At 49.0% G+C, this 10,612-nt stretch overlaps 1 protein-coding gene across 2 annotated transcripts; it reads left to right on the top strand.

Moving 5' to 3' along the window:
- Positions 1–1,095: 1,095 nt before the first annotated feature.
- Positions 1,096–3,606, top strand: LOC127316276 (uncharacterized). 2 transcript variants are annotated; one of them, XM_071820574.1, is made up of 3 exons: positions 1,096–1,783; positions 2,562–2,690; positions 2,769–3,606. In XM_071820574.1, exons 1-3 carry the CDS (start codon positions 1,669–1,671, stop codon positions 3,284–3,286), a joined length of 762 nt encoding a protein of 253 aa, XP_071676675.1. In that variant the 5' UTR covers positions 1,096–1,668; the 3' UTR covers positions 3,287–3,606. The 2 variants fall into 2 exon arrangements, 1 of the variants encoding a protein (XP_071676675.1); XR_011745918.1 differs by having other exon boundaries at positions 1,096–1,968; positions 2,562–3,606.
- The last annotated feature ends 7,006 nt before the right edge of the window (positions 3,607–10,612 follow it).

Below are 10,612 nucleotides of genomic sequence, written 5' to 3'. Positions count from 1 at the left end.
TTCGTTGGGAGCGTTGTCGAGTTCCGTGCCCCCTAGTCTGGTTGTGGTGCTCCTGCTTGGGCGAGCTTGGCAAGCTCTAGCCCCTGTGCTTTGCGTCTCGGGGCCAAGCTAAATCCTTGTGTTCTTCTGCAACAATGGTTGACCTCTCTTTCTGGGATGTTCGTGGCAGCGGTGAGGTCTCGGTGATCATTGTCCTTCGATGGCGCGGGAGGTTCTCGATGCATCGCAGTGTTGAGGATCGCTCTTTTGGTGATGGTTCTCATGTTTGAGGCCAAGAGGAGGTGCAGCAGTCTTCTCGGTGGAACTCTGCCCTTCGGTTCCGTCAGCGGTTCTCGACGTCGCGACGTGCCCTCGGCAGTGGGATACCCTTCGACGGTGGCTGCGACTCTCCTAGCTCTGCAATGCCTAGAGTGATTACTCGGCAAGCGGGTTTCGTTTCTCCGCGCCCTCTCGACTTCGAGATCCTTTCGACTGATCCAACTTCACTCCTTCCTGCTTTTCTTGGTCTGTTCCGGCATTGTTTGGTGCTAAGCTTTTAGGCTTGGTGGTGGCGCTTGTGCTCTCTTTCTCTTTCTGTTCTTTATGTTGGCGTGTGTTTTTCTTTTTCTTCTACTCTTGTAACCTACTCCCTCCGTCCACAAATAAGTGCACGTGCGCGGTTTCCAAGAGACCTTAAACTTTTTGTAAAAAAAATTCTCATTCCTTCAATCAATCTGCTCATTAATTGAAAAGATGCTTTGATTTAGGCGCTAATAAATGTTGTGCATACCAGTAACCAATAAAATAACATTGAGAAACCAAAAATGATTAATGGAGGCTAAAATCAAGGCATGCATTAAGGGTCTAAACGTAAAAAATATATCAAGAAATCTAGATGTACACTTATTTGTGGATTTCTTAGAAGGCTAGATGTGCACTTATTTGTGGACGGAAGGAGTACGTGTATTTTGGTTCACTTGAACCCATCTTGTAGAGGCTGAAAAGTCTCATAGACAACTTGATTTAATACTTGTTCAGGCTGGCGCCCGCCGTAGTTACAGTCAAAATTTTTTTTTATTAAAAAACTTGGACCGGTCTCGTTGTCCCCTAATCACGCCCACCACCACCCCACTCCTCGACTTCCTCCCTGACTAGCGCCCCTGAAACTCGCTGCCGTCGCCGACCATCGGGGACTGTCGGCGTCCGCCACCGCGCGTCGTCCGCAGGAACCTCTCCTTGCGCGCGTTTCTCCCTAGCCGCCTGGCGCCGCCCGTGATCCGAACCACCGTGGACAGCAGCGCCACAAAAGGCTCTGGGAGCTACACCTCACACGCTCGTCTTGCCTCCTTCCTACACCGTCGCGCATCGTCCGCCGGTTGAGGGCAAGGGATCAAGTCCGCCACACCCGTGTCGACGGCCGTCGACCACGAGCGCTTTTCGTCGCCGGGAATCGGAGATGGGCGAACATGCGCCCTTGATTTGGGGAAAATCGGGCTCAGTCCGCTCGGCCCCTCCTCCGGCAGTCGGGCTACAAGCTCAGGTGTCCCTGATCTTACTCCGCCTCCAGGCCACGAGCGGAATAGCCCAAATATCCCGCGACGAGCGGACCGCGGCCAGCTCCGACTGCAACCCCGACTCCCTCAGCTCCGACTGCGCATAGTTTTTGATTGGGCCGGCGAGGTAGGGGGCATGTCGATGGGAGAACGATGCACAATCGTCGATCTGGAGGCCCGCCGCCCCTCGGCTCCGTTGACTCGATTGGGTCATCAATCTGGAGGTTCGGTGGCGTTAGGAGAGGGGAAAGGTTCGGTGCGCACCTACCCATCTGGTCACCAAGGTTCATCCGCATGTGTGATATGTCAACATGTTTATTAGTTTGTTATGTCACTCCAGCTTGACAAATTCACAACTGAAGAACTAAACCCTCATGACTCATGAGCTTTGCCTAACTCAAACTTTACTCTGACAAGTTTCTTGCTTTGTACTATGGTAAGTCACGAGTCTCCTGTCTTGATAAAACAATGAAATATTTGTTCACTATTCGTTCATTCATATAGTATGTACTGAAAGGATTGCAGTCTATTAGAAATTCAAGTTTCAACTTTGGCAATGTAGTCTGGAATGTTTGGAATTAACAAGATGAATTTGTCGCTACTCTTCTATGGTTTTACGATCTGTTATTAACTGAAAGAGTCGACAAACCGTTGGGCATGTTTGCTTTATAATACAGTAAAATCTAGTGTTGCCAAATATATGTAGATACCTTTTACCATCTATATACCTTACTCAGCCTTATGATTTTTCATGCATCTGTGCTTTGTTTCTCTAAATCAGTCGTCATCATTCTTCACATATTCTGAGTTCATGTTCTGACATACGCTATTTATTTGTTTTTATAGTTTAATATACATACACATTAGTAAAAGTGAAAAATGGGTCCTATCGGGTCACCGGCGCAGAACCTAGTAAAGATTTTTCTAGTTCATTTAAAAACCCATTTCTAGTCCATGACCGTGTGAGAATATCCATTGTATGCGGTGTCTATGTTTTATCTGATGATTTTTGCTCTGATGTTTCTCCAGCACAAGCATCGGAAGAAATCATGCAGAATATTGTCTCTCCAGATGGGACACTTGAACTCGGAACATTTTGGCTCTGCCACCCTGGGTCAGAGAAATTCAATCTACAGGGGCTGCCGCCGAATAGAAAAAGTTAGATCTTTATTAGCACTTGTTGTTTCCAGATGGAAGGCAAATTACATAGGCATCACAGTCTGTGTGATATTGCAGGGCTACCCACAGTAAATATGAAAGGAAAGAGATATGCTGCATCAGAAGTAGACCAGATAAAAGTGGAGATCCTGATGGTGAACGTTGCTTCTTTGGTTGCACAGGATGGACTTGATAGTGCTGCAGGGGTGTTGATTAGGAATGGAAGCACGGCACAGTTTATCAGTGCATCATGTTTCAGTCCGATACTACGCACAGAGCCAACTCTTCTTTTTGCAGCTGCTTGTTGCGAAGGGATTAAAATCGCGCTGTCATATCAACCAACTACTATTGTGCTGGAGTCCCACCTGTTGTTCAGTCTGCGCAACCCGCTATATGCTGATCCGAATCAACAGCCAGATATTGTACAGTTGACAGAGTTCCTGAGCCAGGGTCACCCCCATTTCATAGTCCAGAGCATTTCGGAAGAATCCAATCTTGCTGCTTGTCGATTGGCCCTTAACGTTTTGCACATAAAGGAGTCCTATATGTTCTTCAATGATCCGCCGGAATGGCTTGTCCCTTACTTAGATGAGTGAGGATAGTTTACTATTGAGTTCGAAAACGATTCACTGGCTACTCAGTAGAAAGCTTCAAACAGAAGGTGCATGGTGCATCTGGCAGCTACAACCTTTTTTTCTTTGGGTGTACAACTGTAGATATAGTCAGTATACAGAGACAGTAACATTCTCGTAGTATCTGACGAGGCTACTGATACATATATGGCATATGGATAGTCTTCTCCGCGTGTGCTTAGTTCTGGTACTTTGTGATGTAAACCTGTATAAAACCATATGCTGATGATGAGTAGAAATGATTACAGTTGACATGTAATCTTCACCTTTGGTGGTTTGTTCTATTGATCAGTGATTCAGTGTTCTGCTTTTGCCTACATGATGATATGACTTTTATGCCAGATCTTTCATGACTATTTGGAATTTGGGTATTTACTTATTTGGATTCTTGCTGGAATTTGGGTATTTACTTATTTGGAAAGTGCCAACGAACTGCACCCCATAAGCAGATGCTGCAGTACTGTCCATCACTTGTTAGATTCCAAACGACTGAATCTGGCTCGTCATGGAGCTGCACCTCCTGAACCTTCGACCAGAGTTGGATGATCTGATCAAGCTCATTCTCGGTTCCAATACGCTGCAATCAACGCATCCACATCCCGTTGGTCAGAGCAGACTTCACCGTGAGTTTCTTCCTGTAAGCCAGCTTGAAAAGATCTGGCGTCAAGGATTCTGGGGCTTGCCCCTGAAGCCGTTTATCTGACCAGAACCTAACCTTTTCGCGTTGCCAAGATTCAGAGTTGAGCAGGCTGCAAACAGACAATTGTCGATTGCATCGCACGGCGTCAGCATTCCCTTCCATGGTCTGTCCTGGTTGTCCCAACTGAGCCATTCCCATCGTAGCTGAAGCGCCCTGCTGAAAGCTTGGACATCTTTTACTCCCAATCCACCGAACTTTTTGCGAGAGCACACTTGTTTACAGTTCACAAAGACATTTGCCACCACTAGCCTCTTCGTCCGCGTTCCATAGGAAACCTCTTCGGAGCTTTTTGATGTTCTTGATGAACCATTTATCAGCCGGGAATGCAGTTAGATGGTAAACTGCAATTGACGTGATGACCGCATTGACAAGGATTAACCTAGCCGATCTGTCCATGATCTTCCCTTTCCAAACCTTTAACTTGCTTGCACTTTTGTCAAAGAATGGGCTGCAACTCAACTCTGCGTGGTTTCTTTAAATCCAAAGGTAAATTGTTCTATTTTTCTATGCTCGTATCATCTCCAGGGTATTTGGAATGTAAAACCTCGAGTAGTTGAATTCAGCCTCTTGACCGTGTATCTCAAAATAGCAAACTCTTGGCATTGCTATACTTAGAGTATCTCCACCGGCGGCCCCCAAATAGTCGCATGCGCCGGCACTGCCGTATGGGGGGAGCCGGCATTGCATCCTCTATTTGGGAGTGCTGTTCCCCACACCGGCGCCCCCAAATCGGCGACCTCGATAGGAGTTTTTTTAGACAAAGTAAATATACTCTTGTAGTTTCATTTTCAAATCATTCAGGATCGAGGAATGAATTCGAATTCTGTTTTAGGACAAATTCGAGTAAAACATTATTAAACATTATTCACTCCTCGACTCCGGATGACATGTGAAACCTGCTTCATCTCTAGCCTATTACCTACTGGCCACCCGGCTCTATGGAGGTGGACGATCGCCCGCTGCTCTCTCCTATGCTCTTTCCGCTGCTCCTCCATTGTGGATCCCCCACTGCTCTCTCCGGCCACGAACGTCAAATAGGCGGCTCTATCCGCGGCCGCCGCCTCCTGACGCAGCTGCTGCTCTAGCTCCTCCCGCCGCCGACGGTGCTCCACCTCCTGCCTCCGTAGGCGTAGCTGCATCTCCGCCAAACGCCGTCGCTCGTAGACTTCCTTCCTGATGTTGCTGCTCCTCCCGCATCAACCACCGCAGCGCAAGCTGCTCCCACCCTTGCTGCTGGCGCACCTCCCATCGGCGCTGCCGCTGCCGCCACGCCTCCTCCAAGTGCCGCTGCTCCGCCTCCTGGTCCTGCCGCTCGTCCGCGACAAAGGCATCTACGATCGTCGCTAGCGCCGCCTCCTCCCACGCCTCGTACTCTGCGAGTTGCGAGTCCTCCTCCACGACTTCTACAGCCATCTCTAGCGCCGCCTCCTCCCACGAGTCGAACATTGTGGTATTTTTTAGGGTTTAGATTTTTGCACCAATCAGGCGGGGGAGGAGGGATAATATAGACCGGCAGCGAGGCGGGAAACCTCTCGCGTGGTGTCGTGGCGGGAGAGTTTCCCGCGCGGCATCGTGTCGTGTTTCCAGCCCGGCGTCGTGGCAGTAAAATCTCCCGCGCGGCGCCCTGGCGGCTCCCACTCCCAAAATTTTCCGCCTCGCGAGGCGCCGACGCGCCCGATTCGCGTCCTTCGCCAAGGGGCTGGCACGGGGTTGCCGCGCTTCTATTGGGCTCAAAAAAGCGCCTGTAACTCATTCACTCTCCGGTTCAAGATGAGGGACTGATCGAAGGTCAGGAGCAATTAAAGTCCTATATTACTTCTTACCATAAAGGCCTTTTTGGTGTCCCGGAGGATTCAGATGTATCCATGGATGAATCCAGGATTGATGATATCCCCAAGTGTCTCTTGAAAAAAAAGCCAAGAGTGAATAGAATGAACTCGGCGGCATTTGATCCCACATCAAGTCGGCATTCCATTGGTCCAGCGAGATGTGTGGGGTCCATTGCTGAAGTTGGCTTCACGTATAGTACAATCTAAAAAATGGATCAGAATACAACATGTGAGGGGCCCTTACTGGAGGAAATTAATTACTTCTTGCTGTCGATCGGGCCAGGATCAGGGAATTCATTGCTTCTTGCAGGCGGATCACCGGTTCCCTGCTCAGTGCCCACACTCCACAGGAACCGCGCTGCCTGGAGCTCTCCAGGCCACGAGCGATCTCTTTCAGTTGTGACGGTGAGAACGCGCTTGATCTCTTTCAGTTGCGATGCTGAGAACGCGCTCTTGCTGCCGAAACCGAAGAGAGGAACACGACCCTTTTCTCCGGCTGCGCGTCCAGCCATGCCAAGCATTCATGCCGCTTCCCGTCAACACCCTGGGCGTCGGGCAAATGGTTACGCAGACTCCGCCGGCGAGTGCCTTCTGGGCCGTGGGCTCCAGCCAGTCTCGCCCATGTCCTTGAGCGACGGCAGGTTCGGGTAGCTGTCCGGTAGGTTGAGGAAGACGACAAGGTCGCTAGCCGCGGATGCGAAGAAGAAGTATGCGGAGAGGGCGAGCTCGATCGGTGGCGACGTGAGCGCTTCAACGCCTGTCATGCCGCCCGCCGCCGTCCGCGCATAGCAGCACGCACACTCCGCCTCCGCCTGTCATGCCGCCCGCCGCCGTCTGCGCATACCAGCGCGACGACGCCCACGTCCGCACGCACATTCCGCCCCCGCCTGTCTTGCCGCCCACCACCGCACGCGCATAGCAGCACGGCGACGCCCACGTCCGCACGCGCATTCCGCCTCCGCCTGTCATGCCGTCCCTGACTTGGAGAGCAGCCAGGTCTCGTGCACCACGGCCGCGTCTGGGGAGAAGGTCATCGACACTTCTTCACTAAAACGACGCCGTCATACGCGTGTCCCGCCGCCCGTCCTCCTCGGCGTCGCCTAGCAACGCATGCCACCCACGCCCACACGCGCATGCCGCCGCCCGCGCATGTCGTCCCCGAAGTGCTCCAGCTCCAGGGACGCCACAACGGCGTGCTCCACCGTGGATCTCGATCCACAGCGGCAGGGATGATCCCTGCTGCATCGAGAAAAATAGCTTTCGTGAGAGAGACTAGATTCTTTAATTGCTGGTCCCGCAGTGCTGTATTTCTACTCGTATTTTTCATCGGTTAGAAAACGACAGTGGCTGCTGTGGTCCCATTCTCAAAAGCTAAGTCCAATAGAAGTTTGCCATCTGCCCGGTTCATATGCCGCCGAGTTCAACTGAGAGTTTTCCATCTTACATCCCCTTATTCGAGGAGGAGATAATAAAAGCGGTCTTTCAAATGGAACACAACAAGGCGCCAGGGCCAGATGGTTTCTCGGCTGAGTTCTACCAGACCTTTTGGGACATTATCAAACTTGATCTATTGGATCTATTTGCCGAATTACATAAGGGGCAACTGGATCTGTTCCGTATCAATTTTGGTGAAATTATTATTTTACCAAAGGTTACTGACGCGGAACGGATCCAACAATACATACCAATATGCCTTCTAAATGTTTGTTTCTAAATTTTCACAAAAGTTGCTACCATTCGACTTAATTCAGTGGCAGATAAAGTGGTGCGTCCTTCCCATACTGCTTTTATGCAAGGTAGAAACATCCTAGATGGGGTGGTCACCTTGCATGAGACAATTCATGAGATGCACTGTAAAAAGTTGAATGAGGTAATACTCAAGATCGACTTTAAAAAAGCCTATGATAAAGTCAAGTGGTCTTTTCTTAAACAAATCCTAAGGATGAAAGGTTTTTCTGAGGAATGGCGTGCTCTTATTAATAACTTTGTTTTGGTGGTAGTGTTGCCATTAAAGTCAAGGATGACATTGGTAAATACTTCTAGACCAGAAAAGGGTTGAGTCAAGGTGATCCCCTATCTCCAATGTTATTTAACATTGTGGCGGATATGCTTGCAATTATAATAGAGCGCGCTAAGGTCGATGGTCAAATTGAAGGTGTAGTCCCCCACTTAGTTGATGGCGGCTTATCCATTCTTCAGTACGCTGATCACACAATTCTATTTATGGATCATGACTTGGAAAATGCATGAAACCTGAAATTAATTCTTTCAGCATTCGAGCAGTTGTCCAGTCTTAAGATTAATTTCCATAAGAGCGAATTGTTTTGTTTTGGTGAAGCCATCGATGAAGCCAACTGATATGTTGAATTATTTGGCTGTGAGATTGGTTGTTTTCCAATTAGCTACCTGGGTATTCCGATACACTATCAGAGACTCACTTTGGTTGAATGGAAAATTATTGAAGAAAGACTTCAAAAACGTCTTACTAGTTGGAATGGAAAATTACTACCCGTTGGTGGAAGATTAGTTTTCATTAATTCGGTACTCACAAATATGGTACTATATATGATTTCTTTCTTCTAGTTACCGAAAGGAGTCTTGCATAGATTGGACTATTTCCGATCAAGATTCTTTTGGCAAGGGGATAGTGAGAAGAAAAAATACCGGTTAACTAAATGAAGTGTTGTATGCCGTCCGAAAGATTAAGGTGGACTTGGTGTTCATGATCTTGAAGTTAAGAACAGGGCTTTGCTTGGTAAATGGCTAGCCAGGTTGTTAACGGAGGATGGGGTATGGCAACAACTTTTGCGGAAAAAGTATTTTGGCTCAAAGGCGATCTCTCAGGTTCTTTGGAAACCAGGAGATTCACATTTTTGGGCTGGCATCATGACAACTGATACGTCTCAAACGTATCTATAATTTCTTATGTTCCATGCTACTTTTATGATGATACTCACATGTTTTATACACACTTTATGTCATTATTATGCATTTTCCGGCACTAACCTATTGACGAGATGCCGAAGAGCCAGTTGCTGTTTTCTGCTGTTTTTGGTTTCAGAAATCATACAAAGGAAATATTCTCGGAATTGGACTAAATCAACGCTTAGGGTCTTATTTTTCCACGAAGCTTCCAGAAGACCGAAGGGATTACGAAGTGGGGCGACGAGGCGCCGCCACCATAGGGCCGCGCGGCCTGGGTGGGGCCCGCGCCGCCCTATGGGGTGGGCCCCTCGCGTCGCCTCCAACCCTGCCCTTTCGCCTACTTATAGCCTTCGTCGCGAAAACCCCTGTACCGAGAGCCACGATACGGAAAACCTTCCAGAGACGCCGCCGCCGCCAATCCCATCTCGGGGGATTCAGGAGATCGCCTCCGGCACCCTGCCGGAGAGGGGAATCATCTCCCGGAGGACTCTTCATCGCCATGATCGCCTCCGGATTGATGTGTGAGTAGTTCACCCCTGGAATATGGGTCCATAGCAGTAGCTAGATGGTTGTGTTCTCTGATGTCTACGTTCCCCCTCCTTTCCTGTAGACAGTGTTGGGCCTCCAAGAGCAGAGGTTTGTAGAACAGCAGCAAGTTTTCCCTTAAGTGGATCACCCAAGGTTTATCGAACTCAGGGAGGAAGAGGTCAAAGATATCCCTCTCATGCAACCCTGCAACCACAAAGCAAGAAGTCTCTTGTGTCCCCAACACACCTAATAGGTGCACTAGTTCGGCGAAGAGATAGTGAAATACAGGTGGTATGAATATATATGAGCAGTAGCAACGGTGCCAGAAAATAGCTTGCTGGCGTGTAGTTGATGGTGGTAGTATTGCAGCAGTAGTAACACAGTGAAACAGTAAACAAGCAGTAGTAACGCAGCAGTATTTAGGAACAAGGCCTAGGGATTAGACTTTCACTAGTGGACACTCTCAACATTGATCACATAACAGAATAGATAAATGCATACTCTACACTTTTGTTGGATGATGAACGCATTGCGTAGGATTACACGAACCCTCAATGCCGGAGTTAACAAGCTCCACAATTTGTTCATATTTAAGTAACCTTATAGTGTAAGATAGATCAAAAGACTAAACCAAGTACTAGCATAGCATGCACACTGTCACCTTCATGCATATGTAGGAGGAATAGATCACATCAATATATCATAGCAATAGTTAACTTCGCAATCTACAAAAGATCATGATCATAGCATAAACCAAGTACTAACACGGTGCACACACTGTCACCTTTACACACGTGCAGGAGGAATAGGACTACTTTAATAACTTTGCTAGAGTAGCACATAGATAGTAGTGATACAAAATTCATATGAATCTCAATCATGTAAAGCAGCTCATGAGATTATTGTATTGAGGTACATGGAAGAGAGATGAACCACATAGCTACCGGTACAGCCCCGAGCCTCGATGGAGAACTACTCCCTCCTCATGGGAGCAGCAGCGGTGATGAAGATGGCGGTGGAGATGGCAGCGGTGTCGATGGAGAAGCCTTCCGGGGGCACTTCCCCGCTCCGGCAGCGTGCCGGAACAGAGACTCCTGTCCCCCAGATCTTGGCCTCGCGATGGCGGCGGCTCTGGAAGGTTTCTGTGGGTTTCGTCGAACGCATCAGGGTTTTCGCGACGGAGGCTTTATATAGGCGAAGAGGCGGCGCAGGAGGGTCGAAGGGGCGACGACACCATAGGGCGGCGCGGCCAGGGCCTGGGCCGCGCCGGCCTATGGTCTGGGGGCCCAGTGCCCCCCCTCTGGTCCT

This window comes from Lolium perenne, chromosome 1, assembly GCF_019359855.2.
Source record: "Lolium perenne isolate Kyuss_39 chromosome 1, Kyuss_2.0, whole genome shotgun sequence".
In the NCBI taxonomy this organism is placed as follows: Eukaryota; Viridiplantae; Streptophyta; class Magnoliopsida; order Poales; family Poaceae; genus Lolium; species Lolium perenne.
The sequence above is the reverse complement of the archived record's forward strand: the minus strand, read 5'-3'. Positions and strand labels throughout refer to the sequence as shown.

Bases quoted from the DNA above. Each gene is read 5' to 3' on its own strand.
- LOC127316276 (XM_071820574.1), top strand. From the start codon at position 1,669: ATGTCGATGGGAGAACGATGCACAATCGTCGATCTGGAGGCCCGCCGC. The intron at 1,784-2,561 runs GTTCGGTGCGCA...ATGTTTCTCCAG, and splicing joins GGCGTTAGGAGAGGGGAAAG to CACAAGCATCGGAAGAAATC. The intron at 2,691-2,768 runs GTTAGATCTTTA...GTGATATTGCAG, and splicing joins GCTGCCGCCGAATAGAAAAA to GGCTACCCACAGTAAATATG.